This window comes from Somniosus microcephalus, chromosome 1 (genome assembly GCF_052327205.1).
Source record: "Somniosus microcephalus isolate GS21.2 chromosome 1, FLI_Smic_1.0, whole genome shotgun sequence".
Classification (NCBI taxonomy): Eukaryota; Metazoa; Chordata; class Chondrichthyes; order Squaliformes; family Somniosidae; genus Somniosus; species Somniosus microcephalus.
In genome coordinates, this window is record NC_140987.1 from 135821273 (window position 1) to 135841910 (window position 20638).

General features: G+C 43.3%; 1 protein-coding gene across 14 annotated transcripts in view; it reads left to right on the forward strand.

Annotated features, from left to right (window-relative positions):
* The window catches only part of LOC147124368 (protein prune homolog 2-like), a 716966-nt gene that overhangs the window by 442951 nt on the left and 253377 nt on the right, over positions 1-20638 (forward strand). For all 14 annotated transcript variants that reach the window (XM_085985995.1, XM_085985984.1, XM_085985968.1 and 11 more), the window contains exons 7-8: positions 4669-4827; positions 13097-19188. In XM_085985995.1, coding sequence (XP_085842121.1) covers positions 4669-4827; positions 13097-19188 — 6251 coding nt within the window. The remainder of the gene's footprint in view (positions 1-4668; positions 4828-13096; positions 19189-20638) is intronic.

Here is a 20638-nt window from a genome sequence, read left to right on the forward strand (position 1 = left end):
TGGATAGAGAACTGGTTGGCAGACAGAAAGCAAAGAGTTGGAATAAACGGGTCTTTTTCCGAGTGGCAGGCAGTGACTAGTGGGGTACCGCAGGGATCGGTCCTTGGACTCCAGCTATTCACAATATATATTAATGATCTAGACGAGGGAACTAGATGTAATATCTCCAAATTTGCAGACGACACAAAGCTGGGTGGGCGTGTGTGCTGTGAGGAGGATGCCGAGAAACTCCAGGATGATTTGGACAGGTTGGGTGATTAGGCAGAAGCATGGCAGATGCAATATAACGTGGATAAATGCGAGGTTTTCCACTTTGGTGGCAAAAACAGGAAGGCAGATTATTAGCTGAATGGCAATAGATTGGGAGAAGGGGAAGTGCAACGAGACCTGGGTGTTCTTGTGCACCAGTCACTGAAGGTAAGCATGCAGGTGCAGCAGGTGGTTAAGAAGGCAAATGGTATGTTGGCCTTCGAAGCGAGAGGGTTTGAGTACAGGAACAAGGATGTCTTGCTGCAGTTGTACAGGGCCTTGGTGAGACCACATCTTGAGTATTGTGTGCAGTTTTGGTCGCCTTATCTGAGGAAGGATGTTCTTGTCATGGAGGGAGTTCAGCGAAGATTCACCAGGCTGATACCTGGGATGGCAGGAATGACTTATGAGGAGAGATTGGGGCGATTGGGCTTATACTCGCTGGAGTTTAGAAGAATGAGAGGGGATCTCATTGAAACTTATAAAATTCTAACAGGACTGGACAGACTAGATGCAAGAAGGATGTTCCCGATGGTTGGGGAGTCCAGAACCAGGGGTCCCATTCTAAGGATAAGGGGTAAGCCATTTAGGACAGAAATGAGGAATTTCTTCACCCAGAGAGTGGTGAACCTGTGGAATTCTCTACCACAGAAGGCAGTAGAGGCCAATTCATTAAATATATTCAAGAAGGAGTTGGATATATTTCTTCAGGCTAAAGGGATCAAGGGATATGGGGAGAAAGCAGGGACAGGGTACTGAATTTGAATGATCAGCCATGATCTCATTGAATGGCGGAGCCGGCTCGAGGGGCCGAATGGCCTACTTCTGCTCCTATCTTCTATGTTTCTATGTGTGTTTGTGTTTGTTGTGGGGGGAGGGGGGCTGCAAGGGTGAGGGGCAGAATTGGTGGAATTGAAGGAGGGGTGCACATCTCCAGTAAAGATATTTCAAAAGAAGTATCTAAGATTTCTGTCCAGAGATACTGAAGTAAGTGTTTTTTGATTGGTTTCTGGAACATAAACAAATAAACCTGGATTTTCCTCATCGCTAATGCCAACTTTCAGGTGGAACTGAAGTGAGTATTTTGAGAAATCTGTAAGGAAGGCACTCTGCCCACTCCCTGCCAATTGCTGCTACTTCTGGGATTTTCTACCAGACGTGATGGTGGATGTTGAATATGGCAATATATATATGGGCAGGCATGCAGTCATGTGTAAAGGAGGGGGTAATGGTGAAGTGATGTTAAACATCATGGCCTAGAAATTCATTATGGGGCGCCCAGCTCGCCTGGGCGCCGGAATTACCGCTGCGCGCGGATCCACTTGCGCAAGCGGGATATTCAGTGCCAGCGCACCAAGTGGAAGGCGGCCGCTAAACAGGGGTTTCGGCGCCCCGCTTGGGCGCTGAAACTGATTATCGGCGCGCTAGTGGCCGCAGCGCCACCCGCAGCGGAGCGGCAGGCTGCGGTACTGCAGGCCTTCCTCCCTCTCTTAAGGGGGAGGTGCCTGCAGCAGCTGGAGCCCCGATCGTGAGTGCTGGCAAAAGAGCCCGGCAGAATGGCGAAGTGCCGGGCTCCCGGAAAGCAGCCGGCAATGCCGCGGGGGGGGGGGTGGTGGAGGAGGCCGGGGAAGGAGGTGCGGGCAGGCGGCCGCCGAAAAAGCGGCCGGCTGCACCTCCACTTTAATTACCGCCACAGGTAGGCCCTGTGTACCGGTCGCTGTTTGCGGCCGGCGCTGAAGAGGCGGGCGCGACTTAATATGGCGTTCTTCGCGGAAACGGGGCGCTGCGCACACTGATGACGTCATCGGTGGCGGCGCAGCGTTACAGCCTAACGCCGCCATTAGCGCCCCGCTGAATTTCGCCTGAATTTTGCAGACTGGCGCAAAAGCCCTCTTTGGGCGCAAACTGGTGGCGCAGGCCACTGAATTTCTAGGCCCATATTTTCTATCATTGCTGTCAGATTTCACACACTCAAATTTTGTATTCATTAGCCAGTGACAAATCATAATTAAACAGGTAGGCACTGTGCCATAGTATGTGGCTAAATTTCCAAAGAAAAAGTAAGGACTTGAGAATACAACTAATTTTGACTGAACCAGACTGTTCACAGCCTTGGCATCCTATTCGACCCCGAGCTGAACTTATGACTGGGATACTCGTCTCTTTCACAAAGACCACCTACTTTTACCTCTGTAACATCTCCCACTTCTGCTCCTACCTCAGCCCCTCTGCTGCTGAACCCCTCAACCATGCCTTTATTGGCCTGGGCTCAGTGGTAGCATTGTCGCTTCAGAGTCAGAAGGTTATGGGTTCAAGTCCCGCTCCTGAGACTTGAGCACCTAATCTAGGCTGGCACTTCAGTGCAGTACTGAGGGGGTGCTGTGCTGTCAGAAGTCCCACCTTTCAGATGAGATGTTAAACCGAGACCCCATCTGCCTTCTCGGGTGGAAGTAAATGATCCCATGGCAGTAGTCAAAGCGCAGGGGAGTTCCAATGCTAATGCCTCTCCCCTTTCCTCAACTATTCCAATGCTCTCCTGGCCAATCTGTCATGTTTCATCCTCAATACACGAGCTCATCCAAAACTTGGTTAACCATATCCTGTCCCACACAGAGCCCTGCTTACCATTTGCATATCCATAACCATTGAATGTATGTTTCTCATAAGTATGCATTTTTCATTATTTTTTGTTTCTATTTGATGTAAATGTTATTTAACACAAACTAGATTGTTGCTTAACAAAAGGCATAATTTGTTTTTTTTGTATATCGTAGTTCATGATTACACAAGATGCTGTGTTTAATCTTATATGATATTGTGAGATTTATGATAGCTACCCAAAAATTCTCGGTAAATAAATGCACTGTCCACTGTGGTACTGAGGCATACATAAAGGTAAGGTCCCATGTTGGACTTCTGATCTGTGCTTGGTTAGCTAATCCCAACCAGAGTAGTGGTGAGGGTCAAAACTGATTTTGATGTCCATGGAGTACGAAAGGGAAAAATCAGCAGGTTTCCTGTTTCTGATTCAAGAGTATGCACATGAGCAAGAGGTGAGAACAGATTTGGCCATAGCTGCAATTATCATCTGAAGTCGAATAGCCTGCCAATACTCACTGTATAGGATCACATGAAGAATGGCCACTTGGGGGAGATACTAGAGGGCGACAGTGCCAGTCGAACTGCACACCGACAGTGCCAGTCGAACTGCACACCATATGAGTTACCATTTTCAGGTCAGGCAAAAAAGGGGTAAACTAAGGTTAGAGGCAAAACAGTGCGTGCATATAATTTATATAAAATTTGAATACTTATCGTATATTACTTTACATTTAAAAAATTCTCTAACTTTCAACTTATATTAGTGATATAGAAAAGCTCACTAAGTAAAACTATAATGATTGAGTTCAAGGTGTAGCAACATTATAATGCTGCTGGAGTTTCCTGCTTGTAATGGGATATTGGGGCTCAGTAATGTGTTGACATCACACAATGGGGCTGATGATACAATGCTGGACATAGCATTTTATTAGCATGGCGGCCTGAAACCTGCGGGTCTACTGTAGTGCTTAGAGTAACATAATGTGGTTGAACAGCACAAATTGTGCTCAAGGCTCATTAAGACTCCAAGAAATATTAAAAATGGAGACCTCCCTGATAATGTGCCTGGAACGTCTGAACTGGTTTAACCAAATGAAATGTAAACACTTTTTCTAGACATTGCCGTGTTTTGGATTTTGGTGTAATCGCCAGAGGCATTCTTTATATAAGGCTTAAATGCAGTGTAAGTTGCTGTTAAAATCCATTTGAAATGTGCCTTCTCATTATGCGATGTCTTTGAACAAACAAAATTCTTACAGGGCTTGACAGGGTAGATGCAGGGAGGATGTTTCCCCTGGCTGGGAAGTCTAGAACCAGGGGTCACAGTCTCAGAATAAGGGGTCGGCCATTTAGGACTCAGATGAGGAGAAATTTCTTCACTGAGGGTGGTGAATCTTTGGAATTCTCTACCCCAGAGGGCTGTGGAGGCTCAGTCATTGAGTATATTCAAGACAGAGATCGATAGATTTTTGGATATTAAGGGAATCAAGGGATATGGGGGTAGTTCAGGAAAGTGGAGTTGAGGTAGAAGATCAGCCATGATCTTATTGAATGGTCGGAGCAGGCTCGAGGGGCCAAATGGCCTACTCCTGCTCCTATTTCTTATGTTCTTATGTTTGAAGTGCCATCAGGTTTTGTCTTTTACACAGTACAAGTCAGCACAAAACCAAATCTACTATGAGAAGTAAAATATTCTCTTTAATAGTGTCCTAAGAGGGTTTATCCACTGAGGTTGTTTCAGTAATTAATTATCACCAGTATTTGATTGTTAGTTAATTGGGTTCTTTGTTAGTCATTGTTTGTTTATCTGTGTTGCAGGACTTTCTATCTCGTCCAAATCTTATTGACGATTTCAAAATATTTACTGGAAGGCATGGTTATGATATTCTTGTCTTGATGACTATCTTTTTAAGTGAAAGGGGTGAAGCAACTCGGCAAATTGCCATCTATACTGACAATGATGAGCTATGCAACAGAGTAAGTAATTTAAAATTCACACCTTCATTTCAGTATATTTGCTTGCTGGATTTTATATTTCATGGGGCAGGATTTTCATTGGAGGCGTGTGGGGGGTTAAAATCCCGAAATCGGGGGGGGGGGCACAAACCCAACCTGCCTCCATGCCAGTTTCAAAGGAGGCGGGTACCCGACCCGCACTGGGACCCGCCTCCCCAAAGCGGGAAGGGGATTAGTGCCAATTAACTGCCTGTTAACAGGTAGTTAACAGGCAGTTTTTAGCCTAATCCCTATTTTCATTCTTGAAGTGTGGGATTCCCGACGGCTCCAAACTACGCCAAGTTAGCGAGGCGGGCAGTTGGGCTGAAGGGCTTGGAGGGGTCAAGATGTCCGGTGTTCAGGTGAGTGATAGGTGCATGAGTGCAGAGGTAAGTGTGTTTGGTGTGTTTAAAGAAGTTTTATTTACCTTTACAGCCTTCCTTCCTTCAGGTCTCGGGAGTCCCTCATCTCACCAGCACAGAAAGCAGAATGGCCGCGATCTGTCAAAAATTGCAGCATTCAGCTTTCTGTTCCGGAGAGATCTCTAAATCATACTGAGAGGAAGGAATTAACTTAGAGTACAGATTGTCAGTGTTTGACAGCTTCAAACAGCTGTAAAACGCTGATATTTCATCTGTCAAAAGGTCTTGACAGATGAAATATCAATCTGTGACGTCACCTGTTGTCAGGTGGCCCGTAATTGGCCTGCTGAGCCCTCTGGGTGGGCTCAACAAGGTCAATCAAGTGAAAATCGCGTGGGTTGGCTACAACTCGATGGAGGCAGGACCACAACCCCAAAAGTTGTAGTCCCGCCTCCTACCCACCTCCTCAATGAAAATCCAGCCCATTGTGTCTATTTTAAAACTAAAGCTATTGTACTTTTTTTGTGGAAAGATGATTATTTTGGGGGTTATTATTTTAAGAATGTAGGAGGATGGAGTCACTTTTCAATTTGGCATCCAATATTAGCATCAATAACTCTAGGATAGGACACAGTACTGCCAGATACAGGGTACAGTTTCTTTTATTATGCCCCAACAATGTACCTTAGATCTTGAGGTGCTTTTACATTGGTGTTTGAATTGCAGGAGTAAAATATCTATGCACCAGCTGTCTGTTTACACTGCAAAAAGCAGCTTCCTTATTCTGACAGCATAATTGAGCTAGATTTAGTAGTGTAAATGCAAGGAGCCAGCATACAAATGCCTTCACCTTTGGATTATTTCCTATTGTACCAGACTGAATTTTCCAGTGTAGTCACACCAGCCATGTTCATGGGCTCTCTGAGAGAAATTCCAGTTTGTACTAAAGTATATGCAGTTTTGTTCTGTAGCAAAAATGTGCACTATAGTACTAGGAAATAAGTTGAAACATCCCCATATTCACTTCACTTAGGACTTCACAGTCACCTCCAAGATAACATGCTCATTCTGTCAGTCTGGGCTGGATTTAACTAAAAATCCAAGAGATAAGAAGATAAAGCTCTGATGCATTGAACTACTCAAAATCCTGGTAACATAATACAAAGTTTAAAGAAATACACCAGGGTAAGGTACAAACTATTTTTCCTGTTTCCAGACATAGTCTAATTTGAAAATCAATGGCCTTTAACTTATGCTAAAGGATACAGAGATATGAACACTTACCATTGATTTGAAAGTCCTTCCTCCACTACTTTAATGAAGGCGTTAACACTCATCCAAACCTTATTAAGGATTTGAATGTATTTACTGGAAAGGATTTTATACAAACACATTAAGCATTTGTATGTAATATTTCATGGCTCAATTTTAAAGCCATGTTTACTTAAAAAAGATATTTCATTAGTTAGATGAAAGAATGGGAGGAACTAATTATATATTGGAAATTAATTAGTCCACATGGAGCCTTTATCACTTTTATACTACAGTTTTAGCTTTGTGCTGAAGTGGTTTCGGCTTTGACCAATACTAAACTTCAGTCATGTAAATTGGGGGTTAAAGTCCGAACTAACTCCAAAGTGAAGTGGAGTGAGACCCCCTGCTCCAGAGGGTTTTGTTCCTTTTGTCCTTGGTGTTGGTTGGACCTTGACTCATGATTCAGGCTGCATTACACTTTAAGCACATTTACACTATACACTAATTGTTAAAGATGTCCAATTATCTCAGCTGCCCATGTGGCCCTCCAGAGAGATGCCCCACTGAGCCCAGCCAACTTTCCAGCCTAGTGGGTAATTATCATATTGGAGGTTGGTGCCCCAGCCTCCAATGGGGAGTCTTGTTGATAAGAGGGCACAATTTCAATGTGGTTAAGCCTCAGGTCCTGCTACAGCATTGCGATGTAGGCAGCCTCCTGTAAAGTGGCAATTTTTTATTAAAATGTTCCTTAGTCCTGTACAAGGCACTGCTCCCTAAGCACTTGCACAGGTTTTAGCTTCTCTCAGATGTTCTGGCCCCTATGCCGTTAAACACTAAGGGGGAAAAATTGGGTGAGTAGTGTTAAGTATGTGTATTGTATTGAACAATTAACACAAAGACTTAAACGTATAACTCAAACAGGCCTTTACTGGTTGGAGGTAGGGACTGCACATAGGTCTTTACTTCATGCCCACAGGCGGGAACTGAGGGGGATCAGTACCCACAGTACTATTTATACCCCTATGGCCAGGAGTGGTACTGCGTATCACTACGCCCAACAAGTAGTGCAGTCCTGTCCATAGGTTCAAAGTAGCACACATATTACATACACAACATTCCTCCCTTCCTAGCTTTACAGTCATCTCCCCATTTAACATAACGTAATAACATATATACATATATAACTTCAGGTTTACATAACAGAATAACATAGATACATAGATAACTTCATGTCAAAAACAGATCACAGATTCAGTCTCTGCGGAAAACAGTTCACAGATTCAATCTCTGTGGTGTAGTCGGTTCACGTTGCTAGAGTGACTCATTCAATAGTCCTTCCATGGATTTAACAGTTTGAACTTCCGAACTGAATTGGCTCCGTTCGGAGGGACCACGTGTGTGATCTGGTAGAGGTGATAATGGTTCAGATGGGTCATCTTCTGTTTTTACTTTTCCTTTTCTGCTTCTTGGAGACTCTCTGGGCTCCATTGTCAGCTGCCACAGCTGCCAGCTGCATGCGCAGTTCCTCCTTCTCTTCCTCCTGTTTCCGTCGTAGAGCCAGCTTCTCCCGATGTTCCGTAGACTTTTGGTGCTCCTCCATGATTTCTGCACTTTGGGAGTCGAAGTTACAAGCTGGGCAGGACAGGACATCGTAATATTCGGTGTCGTCCTGAGCTAGACCAGTGAGAGGGTCGTCTATTTCCTCCATACCCAGCTGGACGTTAGCCAGCTCTTGTTCCAAATCCAGACATCTTTCCTGAAGAGACTTCTTCATGTGTACCTCTGCATCCAGCTTTTTCTGGGCTTTCAGCAAGTCGTTTACTAGTGACCTCATTTGTGATTTTAATACTTCAACTTCCTTTGGAGATTGATTGATCGGACTATGCAATCCCTCTACCGGAGCAGCTGTTTCAGCGGTCTGTTGTTCTACGTTGACGTGAGTCAGCGTACTTTTGGCATCCAATGGCTGCTCTGTTGCAGTCATCTCAGTCTGTGTTGCCACCTCAGCTCTTCCAATAACCTTTGAGAGCTCCGAACCCCTTTCGTTTGAATATTGAAGTTCATGTTCAAGTTTTTCCCATTTCAGAGTCCTGTCCTTCAGCATATGCAGGAGTTGGCTGACCGTTAACTCCTCTGACATCAGACGTTTTGTGTGCTCCTGCTCCATTTTCTCCATCAGCTGCTTCTGTTGTCTTTCCAGATTCTCCAACTCTATATCAAAGAACTCTTTCGTTGCATTCAACTCTTGCTCAAAACGGCGAAGCATTTGTTCTAATTGCTGTTGTAGTTTGAAATGGAGTTGAGTTCGAGCCCGGTGTCCCTCAGAAATGGGCACATCAGTAGACTTGCCAGACTCAGAATCCACAGTTAAACTATGTTGTTGTTGCTCAGTGGAATTCTGTGCTGAAACTTTGTCTTTTGCACCTGAGTTGGGCTTACCATCATCCGTTCCAGAGTCTGGGCCGACTATCTTCACCGAGTTCTCACTCGTTATTGTTTGTAGGAAATGCCAGTCCATATTCATTTTCCTAATCCACTCCCGTCCTAGTAGTGGAGGACCTCCTTCAGATATCACATATAAGTCCATTATTTGACTGTCTTCGCCCTTGTGGGCCACTGCAACCTCTATTTTCCCGATGGGGTACACTCTTTGCCCCGTGTATGTTTTCAATATAATCCCCGTATCCTGTAGGGGAATATGTTGGAATAACTTTCCGTAATCTTTCTTATTTATGACCGTCAATGCCGATCCAGTGTCCAATTCCAGTTTTACTTGGACTCCTTCTATCTGAAGAGTGACCCAAATTGTCTGGAGGTCTGCACCCTTACCAGCGTTGAGTACTCTTAAGCTAGCCAGTTCATTACAGCTTAAGCTAGCCAGTTCATTACTGCTAGCGTCTGAATCGGACTCCTGTTCGGTCACCTTGTGTACCTTTGCGTATTTTCCTTGCGGTGACTTCTTGTTGCTGGTCTTCTTCCCTGACCTGCATACTCTAGCTATATGTCCAAGCCTACCACAAGTTCTACATTCTTGGTTTTTAAACCAACACTGGTTCTGATCATGCGTTGTCTTTCCACAACGATAACATTTGCCAGAACTCACACCCAATTTGTGTGCACTGAGCTCCGGTGACCGTAGCTGCATTACTGCCGTGCCTCTCGCTGCGGCTTCGTGTGCTGCTGCCATAGTGACCGCCTTCTCAAGCGTCAGCTCATTCTCCTCGAGCAGTCGCTTTTGTGTATCCTGTTTAAATAAACCACACACAAATTTGTCTCGTAGTGCATCTGTCAATCCCGTTCCAAACTGGCAATATTTCGCTAATTTACGCAATTCCAGCAAATATTCAGCATTGCTTTCATGCTGTAGCTGCCTTCTGTCGTAAAATTTAAATCGTTCCGCTAGCATCAGCGGCGTGGGGTTTAGATGATCTTTCAGGACAGTAACAATCTCATCGAACGTCTTATCCGCCGGTTCATCTGGTGATAACAGGTGTTTCAATTGCCCGTACGTCTTCGCACCCATTAAATTTAATAATGTTAGAGCTTTATCTTGGTCATGAATTTTATTGGCCTTACAATAATTTTTTACTCTTTCAACATATATGGCCCAATCTTCGAGGTCACTATCAAAGGTGCTAATATTCCCGTGTTTAGGCATTGTAGATTTGCAATTTCTCAGATTTTATTTTCTTTACTTGTTATCAAAGATGGCGGCTTCCCGCTCTTGCCGTCGTCCTCCGCCCACAAAATGGCGGTTTTCCCGCGCTTGGCGGTCTTCACCCGTCCCCCGACGCCGTCTCCCTTCAGCCCTCGAGTGCGGCCCTTATCTTCGCCGCGATCGATAGCCCGCGCTGTGCACCGCGACTCTCGCACCTTGAGCTTCTGCAGCCGCCGCGCCTTTCAGTCCGAGTGCGGCTCTTATCTTTGGTCCCGATCGCTGGCCCGGCTGCGCCCCTCACTTCAAAGCGGCCCGGCCCTTATCTGCCGATCGCTATCGCCCTACCTCTCTCTCTTCCCCAGTCCTGTCTTTACTCCGGTTCACAAGCTGATGGAGGCTTCAGGGTCCTAATGCCTGTCTCTTCCAGTCGCTGGAAGCTGTCAGGATTTCTGCTGCCCTTCAGTTTTGAGTGGGGTGTTGAGGATTGAAACCTCTCTTCAACGTCCTGTCTTTGGACGAAGCCGCCTGGAATAACTGCCGCAGGGTAAGAGCCTGACTCGTCGCCAGTGTTAAGTATGTGTATTGTATTGAACAATTAACACAAAGACTTAAACGTATAACTCAAACAGGCCTTTACTGGTTGGAGGTAGGGACTGCACATAGGTCTTTACTTCATGCCCACAGGCGGGAACTGAGGGGGATCAGTACCCACAGTACTATTTATACCCCTATGGCCAGGAGTGGTACTGCGTATCACTACGCCCAACAAGTAGTGCAGTCCTGTCCATAGGTTCAAAGTAGCACACATATTACATACACAACAAGTAGCGCCACCTGTTAGCGCCTAAAGAGGCAGTCAGTGGCTGTAGCGCCACTGGCTGCGCCTCCCGTGATATTCAGCAAGGGCGCTAATGGTGGCGTTAGCCTTTTGCGCTGTGCCGCCACCGATGACTTCATCGGTGGGCGCAGCGCCCCGATCGCGATATTTGGTAGCGAACACCGTTGTAGCGCCATTCGCTACCCGCGCCCGGTTCACGGGGCCTTGCTGCGCCGGCAGAGGTGCAAGTTAAGGTGGAGGTGCGGGGCAAGCGGCTGCCTGCCAGCACCTCCGTCCCCGGCCTCCTGGTACCCCCCGCGGCATTGCCGGCTGTTTCCCGAGAGCCCGGCACTTCTCCTTGGTGTCAGGCTCTTTTGCCGGCACTCGCGATCGGGGCTCGTGCTGTTGCAGGCCCCTCCCCCTAAAAAGTGGGAGGAAGGCCTGCAGTACCGCAGTGTGCCGTGCCACAGCGTGTGGCGCTGCGGCACGTAGCGCTGCAAAATTCACTTTCAGCGCCCTAAGAGGGACGCGGAGCGCCTCGAGCCGCGGCCCGGCTCCTTCTAGGGGCACTTCAACTGAATTTGCGGCGATCGCGGCGCAAATTCCAGCGCCCAGGCGAACTTTGCGCCGCTTGGGCGCCTCAGGCCAATTTCTAGGCCTAAATGTCTCATTTAAACAATGAAAATGGCAGGAAATAGATCAGAGGCCATCTTTCCCTAATTTGGAGCCATTATCATGCACCTGCCCACATATTGTGCCCCACCGAACTGGCTCCCGGAAAATAGGGAGGAGGTTCACCAAGGTGGCAGTTTTCCACCCTCGCATGCCCCAGATCTGAAAAATTGGTGGGTTGGGGTGGAGGTGGAAAGCTTGGAGCAATATGTATACTTTTATCAATTCATATGTGTTTTGTGGTGATATAGAACACCAAAAGTCTGGTTTAAAGTCCACTATTCCAGCACAAAACATTAGAATATTCACTATTACTACAATGACTGGTAAAGATCATTTCAGGGAGGCAAATGATTGCCACGTATTAATGGTGACTGTCTTTATCAGTTAAATCACATTTCATTTATGTTATATTGTTATAACTTTTATTTTACAGGAGCTTATTTTTTCCTTCTCTCATTATTAATGATGAAAACATTGATTAAAATTCTATGGACTTGCAACAGAAGTGAAAATTGAATAGCTATGCTGTTTTTATGTTTTTATTTAACTTTTTTTGACTTGTGATCTAAATGACACAATAAACAAATTGAACAATAGCAAAACAATGGCCCAGATATTCCGATCCCTACGGGTGTGTATGCGCTGTGTACCCACCCGTAGGGACATCAGAAATGCCGGTTTCAGGCATGCACACCAGCATTTCTGATCTGTCAAGAATGGACAGATCCTCTGGCTACCCTAGAGAAGGGCCTCTGCGGGCGGAGAGTTCCGCTTTTTGGAGACCCTCCGCCTGCAGAAAATCCTTACAATTTTTACGCCTGGTAAAAGCAGCGTAAGGCCTGCTTTTACCAGGAAAATAGTTGAAAACAGTAAAAAAAAAAAAAAAAAAAAAAAAAAAAAATTTTTTTGGACTGATTTATCATTTAAAAATACTTAAAAAAAAAAGTTTATTTTTAGCCCTGTAAAAAACTTTAATTATTTTTTCAAAATGTTAAATTTTTGTTTAAAATACTTAATTTATTATAATTTCAAGTCATTTTAAAAATGTGATTTTATTTTTTAAATTTATTTAAAGTTTTACTATGTTTTTGGGGTGATCTCCATTCCTGTCAAGTGTATAAAGGGAGATTCCCTTCTTTGATTGGCTCCCCATGACCTACGTGATCCCAGGGACGCTGCGAACTACATGCACCTCTGGGATACGTGGGCCCTGCGCATTTGGAGTTTGGAGAGGCCTCCGGGAGCCCTCGGGTAAGGGCGTAGATTTTTCCAGATCGCAGGCCTCCATCCGCGGGAGGCCTGCGATCGGAAAATATGGGCCATTATTTTAAGTTGCAGAGAACTGAAATATGATCTACTGTGGTAACCTTTTATGCTAACAGTGATTGTTTAACAAATACTTGCCATTTTTTTGTTGTTGTAGGTTTTATACTAGCAAAGTTCACTGAAATAAAAGTACTCACTAATATTCTCATTGTTTGACAGATATGTAATACATTAGAAGAGTGTCAGAATCCATGTCTCCAACTGGAGCCAACAGAGTATGGATTCCATGAGATCAAAGCGTATCAACAAGGGAGCTCTTCAGTTTCATGCAAGCAGATTCTTCCCCTGATAAAAGACTGCATCCACAGGCGACCGCAAGGAATGTTGATGAACAGAAGAACTTCCTCCACTGAAGCTGTCAATGGCAGTGCTCCGGTTTCAGAAGGGTCATCTGGTGTTCTAGACTTATCTGGTCCCGATGTAGATTCTCAGAACACTGAATATATTGGTGATAATTTATTGGAAAATTCTCAAAATATGAACTCTTCCTTACAGACCCATGGTGATGGCAATTTAGATCTTATGAGTCCAGACAGTGGACTAGCTACTATCCGAAGCAATCGTTCATCCAAGGAAAGCTCAGTTTTTCTCAGTGATGAAAGCCCAATCAGAGAAGCAGTTGTACCACCCTCCAGCATTGTACATGGATATGATCTGTTCAGTTCGCTGCCTGAATGTGAATTAGTAGAGGAAAAAGTACCATCAGTTGTGAATGTGAATGATAATTTTGATTTGTCTGTCCTCGATCCTTCACATTGCAGTAACACTAAAGCTGATTTTTCTGGAGATAATGAAGAATTTTTGATGATTGCCAGTTTGTCAAAATTAAATTCCGCCCCTCCAAAAAATGATTTTGTGAAAACAGCTCCTTTAAATAGTAACTCGCCTAAGTTTTCTACAAGTATATCAGAGGAAACCAGTGAAATAACTGACCAGATAAAGGTAGAGGATGTTCATGTTTACAAAAAAGAAAATGCTAGAGATGAACCAGAAAAAGATCAAATGATGCAACACTTTGCTAGATCCCATGTGGCTGATATTTCTTTAACTTCACAAAATCTTTCGAATGATGTGATTGGAGTGGACACTGTAAATAAGAATGTACCCCCAACACCCATGAACAGTCTTGTAGAAGGTTCACCTCTTGATGAGGGTCCTCATAATATTTTTGCAGAAGATGTAATTGAAAAAATGAATGAAATTGTTATTGTTGACTCTGATCAGTCAGATTCTAAGTATATTGAACAACAGAATGAATTTGAAGTAGGTCCTAAACAGGCTGTGTCAGGCCCAAATGATGTCTGGAATGGAAACCAAAAAGAACTAAATGTACTTGTGCAATCTTCTGATTTTTGGACAGATTTTGATCAGGAATTCAGTCAATCTGATTTCTCCCATTTTGACATTTGGAATGAAATTGATATGCAGTCTAAACAATCAGTTGCAAGAAATGTTGATGATGTATGGAGTACACCTGAACAAACCATTTTCCAATCACCCTCTGCTAAACCAGATGTATGTGATGAATTGGACAAGACTCAATTGATCTTAAACAGTCCTAATAACGGGAACAAATCTGGGAATGAAGCTAATGTGTCTGGTTTCAATAATTTTGATCCACATTACAAATTTGGAAATGAAACATTATTAGCACACGAATCCCAAATTATGACAAATTTACCAATGCAAGAGGACAAACAACAAGGTGCAGATGGTCAGCATATAGGTTTTGAACAGAAACAATGTACATCAGCTGTAGAAAAGACATTTATTTGGGATGAGCCTATACAAGAAGTTATAAGGCCGGTTGGAAATCTCTCAGAGATAGCAAAGGAATCTGAGTGGAAAATTCAACATTCAAACACTGAAAACCCAGATATCTGTACTGAGCCTACACAGGATACTGATCTTCTTTCATCACAAATCCCTACAATATTAAGTGATCCTGAACAGGAAGTTAATTTGCTAGTTGCTGTAAATTCAGATATAGGGAGCGAACCTACAAATGAAATTACCCAGCCAACTGATGAAATTTTAGGTGCATGGACTACATTTGACCAGGAAACTAGCAACTCAGCTTCTGAAAGTGAACACATACAGATTGCAGAAGACTACCAAACAATTGCACATAAATATCCAATGGAGTTTAGTCCCGAAAAGGAGAAAAGGCAGTTAACCTTTGAAAATACAGATTTATGGGATGAACATTTACAGACATACAGTCAACCATTGGCAAAGAACTTGGAAGCATGGAATATTTCTCAAGATGATCCCAAACAGTCACCATTGACAAATGCCAACCTATGGAGCAGACAAATAGACAGCATTAATCAGCCAGGTACAAAGATAAGGAGTGAATCTGAACAGGATGTCACTCAGCCAGTGTTTGAACCTATCATGCCAGGGGTTGAACACATGCAGGAAGTACGTCATGCTAAAATTAGTCACAGTCAGGCAGTATTTGAAACTGTAGAGACAGTGAACACAAAGGAATACAAACCAACATCTCCAAATTCTTCTGCTATATGGAATGAATTTGAACAGAGCAGCCATTCATCTTCTGAGAGTCAAGAGGAAAGTGGTGAATGTATTGAGAGGGTCAGTCGGCAAAGTGTAGAATTACTGGATAAAGTGAGAAGTTCGGACCAGGAAACCAGATATTCTGCAACTAAAAATCCATATATAGAGAATAAATATGTACAAGAGAGCAGCCAGCTTTCTACAGGGATACATCATCAACAGGCCAATAGTGAGTCAACATTTACAAGCCAAGAACTCTGGTTCAATCAAGTACAAGAAATCAGTCAACCAAATGCAGACCACCCTAATTTGTGCCATGATTATGAGATGGAAGACAGATTGCCAGACTATGTAAGTGATGAATTCTCCAGTTCTGTTGAGTTTGAATCGGTAAAAACAGATAACCAGCAAAGCTCTGCAAGTCCTCATACTTGGAATCAGTTACAAGGAGTTACTGAACTGAATGCAAAAAATTCAGATTTACAGAGCAAATGTGAAGAGGAATTTTCCTATTCTGACCTAGAAGAAAAATGGAAAGCATCTACACAGAAAACAAAACAGCCAGTGTTCAACCTTCTTGATATACATTGTGAAACAGAACAACACCGCCAATTGTCAGCCTCTGAAATGCTACAAGACCACCTGGCTACAAGACCACCTGGCAACCACTGCATCCAACCTTTGGAAGAAGGAAAACCACAAGCCGTGAAGAATCCTGATCTATATAATGATTCTGAATATGAGTTTATCCAGCCAATTACTGATCTTCATATTTCAAATAAATTTGAACAAGAACTGCCAAATGCGCTAGATCCTAACAAACATATAGAAGGTGAGAATAACCAGTCTTTTGCTGAAATTCCTGACACTTGGATAGACCCTGGGTATGAATTTCCTGAGTTGCTTTCTACTAGTAGTGATGTTTACAGTGGATCTGAACAGGAGTTAACAGATGGAAAAATTCCTGATATCATGAATGACTATCGCCAAGACACAAACCAGACTTCTTCAACAAATCCTGATCTGTGGGTTAAATCCGATCAGTTTTTTGGTTCAACTGCTGTAAACCCTGATATTTTGAATGACTATGAATTAGATTCCAGCCACTCAGCCTCAAACAGCCCTGATAGATGGAGTGAATCTGTTGAGGCAGAAAAACAAGATTCTGGAAGTCCAGATATGTGGATTGACTCAGAAGAAAAAACTGATGAACCTCTGACCAAACGGCCTGATATAATGGACGTATCTGGACAGCAGTCTCGCCTATCGGTCTCAGACAATGTTGCTTCATGTGACTTAGCTGAACAAGCTTTTGTTTATCCATATCCAAGTGTGTACAATGAATTAGTACAGCAGGCAAGCCATTCACCTATAGTTGCTGTGGATGCAGGGTTTTGTTTAGTACAGTTAGACAACCTAAAGGAATCAAAACCTGCTGATGTTTGCATTGAATCAGGACAAGATTTTATTACAGCAGAACAAACATTTGATAAAGATAAAGATTTGACTGCATTAAATAATCTTGTTAAGTTTGAATCTGTACAAGGAGATGAACAACAAATTTCTGGACATCCTGATGCTTGGATTCAATTAGAAGGAGTTACTGAATCAATCACAAAAAATCCAGATTCACAGGATAAATATAAAGAGGGAATAAGTTACTATGATTTAGAAGATCATAAATTTACGGGGCATAGAGACCATGTAGTTAATCATGCAAATTTGGAACATCTTGATGCCTGGAACCCAGAGGAAGAGATTTCTGCTCCTGTGGATAGTGTATTACCTTGTGCAAAGGATATTTCATGGACAGAAAGTAAGCAGTTTCAAAGCTCAGATTCTGAAAATAATGTTTTGTACACTATGGAAAAAGAGCAAGAGGGCAGTGTTTCAAAAGAGAAACATTCAAATTTATACCTAGATAATAATTCACACAGTACAAATAATGGGGAAAATGATGATGAAACCCTTTTATCAAAATCCGGATTTGCAGATGACTATTTTACTTCTGCTACTTCTGACTACAACCTGGATAGTCAGGTAGTTGCTTTACATAATTTAGAAGTGATGGAATACTACTCTGTATCAGAAGAAAATCTTTTGCATAAGGAATCACTGAAAGATTTTCCTCAGGCAGTAACTGAGGACACAATTTCATCTGCAAGCATCAGTGCTTCCAAAACCACGAAGGATGAGTTTGTCACAATGCAGAAAACACCCATAATTAGTGGTGAGGGACCCCTGCCAACTAGTCCTGAAGTCCAAGGTAATAATAGAGAAACTAAATCAGACATGTTTAAAGACAAGACAGCATTTGTCCATGAAAATGTAGGACTTCTTTCATCAAATGGTGCTTGTGAATATGTACAGCAGTCCGATTTACTGAAAACTTCAACCAAGGATATTGAAGACAGTAACATATTTCCACCAGCAGATGGTACTGTAGCACCCTCTAACACCAATGTATCAAACCAAAGAAATACAGAAACTGAACATGCAATACATAATGTTGTGGAAAGTGCATGGGTTTCATTTGAAAATACAGATAGCAGCAGTAACAGTAATGTGACATCCTCTAGCTTATCCAGTATCCAGAAATCAGGCTTTTGGGAAGACCTTAGTCCTCAGGATGGTAGTATAATTGATGCTGAAGGGTTTTCTCATGTTTCTGTTTCAGAGACAATTGCTGCAACAGATAGGCATAAAGAGATTGTAGGAAGTGAATTAAAAGTGGAAATTGCAGACCAGTTGACAGAGTTCTGTAACAAAGGAAGTGATCCCCTTTTGGAACAAAGGTGTGATAATCAGGACAGCTGCTTGGTTTCTTCACTCAGCTCTCCAGCTTCCTCTATTGAGATTGGCAACAATTCCCCAGACGTTGAATATGTGGGTAAATGTCAGACCAAGGAGAACCCAAATGAACTTGGTAGCAAGGACATCAGATTAACTTCGGATAAGGACCGTGGCAAAGGAGAAATGGACTATATCATTGTATCTGGAAAAGATGAACCTTGTGAAGAAGCCGCAGGTAGGCAGGAGAATGTAAGTTGGGTGGTAGAAGATGCGAATGCAACAATTGTAAAAACAGACTTTCAAGAAGATATACTTTCAACATTTCCTTCAGATACAGTTCAACCAGGGATCAATGGAAATGAAACTAGTGTCTTGGAGAGATTTTCCAATGAGACTCTTTCTACATACAATGCCTCAGATTACCAGTCTGTGGAAAATAATGGCCAAGTTGAAGGGGAAGTCTATTTAGATGAGAAAACCACTGGAGATCAACAAAGCAGAAAAGTGGTGGATGTAAATCAACTCTTGGACACCTCATCCGAGGGAAGTTCTAGTAGGACAGAAATGAGTGAATCTGGTTCAGAGAATTCAGTTAAAGAGCTAAAGGCAGCGGGTCCTCTAGTTGCTGAGACCTGTGCAGATAAATCTGAAGAATCTAAGACTGAGCATGATGTCATATGTGATATTTCTTTAGAAATGAAAAATACAATTCATTCAAATAAGACTCTATCTATGGACGATCTAAGCTACACTGGAACTGTATCACAGTTCCCCGTGAAAGAGGCCAACTTTTCACCCGAAGATTTAAGAGAAGGTGAAAAGGTGGCAGAACAGGTTTATTCAGAACCATCTGCTACTGAATTTTGTGCTTTGATGGATAAAGGATTAAGAAGGGAAGAGATTATTTTAACTGAAAAGAAAGATTCAACTGAAGTAAGGTAAGCTATGCCATATTCAATTACTTTTAAAAACATAAGAACATAAGAAATAGGAGCAGGAGTAGGCCATTTGGCCCCTCAAACCTGCTCCGCCATTCAATAAGATGATGGCTGATCTGATCTTGGCCTCAACTTCACTTTTCTGCCTGTTCCCGATAACCCTTGACAGCCATGTAGTTCAAATATCTGTTTATCTCGGCCGTGAATATATTAAATGACTCCGCCTCCATGGCTCTCTGGGGTAGAGAATTCCAAAGATTCACAACCCTCTGAGAGAAGAAATTCCTCTTCATCTCCATCTTAAATGGGCAACCCCATATTCTGAAACTGTGCCCCCAGTTCTAGATTCCCCCATGAGGGGAAACATCTTCTCAGCATATACCCTGTCAAGCCCCCTCAAAATCTTAAAATGTTTCAATAAGATTACCTCTCATTCTTTTAAACTCCAATGAGTATAGACCCAACTTGCTCAACCTTTCCTCATAAGTCAACCCCTTCATCCCAGGAATCAACCTAGTGAACCTTCTCTGAACTGCCTCCAATGCAAGTATATCACTCCTTAAATAAGGAGACCAAAACTGTACGCAACACTCTAGGTGTGGTCTCACCAACACTCTGTACAGTTGTAGCAAGGCTTCCCTACTTTTATACTCCATCCCCCTTGCAATAAAGGCCAACATTCCATTTGCCTTCCTAATTACTTGCTGTACCTGCATGCTAACTTTTTATGTTTCATGTACGAGGACACCCAGATCCCTCTGTACCACAGCATCTGTAGTCTCTCTCCATTTAAATAATATTTTGCTTTTCTATTCTTCCTACCAAAGTGGATAACCTCACATTTTCCCACATTATACTCCATCTGCCAAATTTTTGCCCACTCACTTAACCTATCGATATCCCTTTGCAGACTCATTGGGCTGGATTTTCATTGGGCCGTGGAGGCAGGATTGGAGGCGTGTGGGGGGTTAAAATCACAAAATCGTGGGGCACGAACCCATCCTGCCCCCAACCCGCCTCCATGACGGTTTCAAAGGAGGCGGGTCCCAGTGCTGGTCGGGTGTTCAGGTGAGCGATGGGTGCATGAGTTCAGAGGTAAGTGTGTTTGGTGTGTTTAAAGTGATTAAAGAAGTTTTACTTACCTTTACAGCCTTCCTTCCTTCAGGTCTCTGGAGTCCCTCATCTCACCGGCACAGAAAGCAGAATGGCCGCGATCTGTCAAAAATTGCAGCATTCAGCTTTCTGTTCCAGAGAGATCTCTAAATCATCCTGAGAGGAAGGAATTAACCTGGAGTACAGATTGTCAGTGTTTGACAGCTTCAAAGAGCTGTCAAACGCTGACATTTCATCTGTCAAAAGGTCTTGACAGATGAAATGTCAATCTGTGACATCACCTGTTGCTGGGTGGCCCTTAATTGGCATGCTGATCCCGCTGGGCGGGCTCAACAAG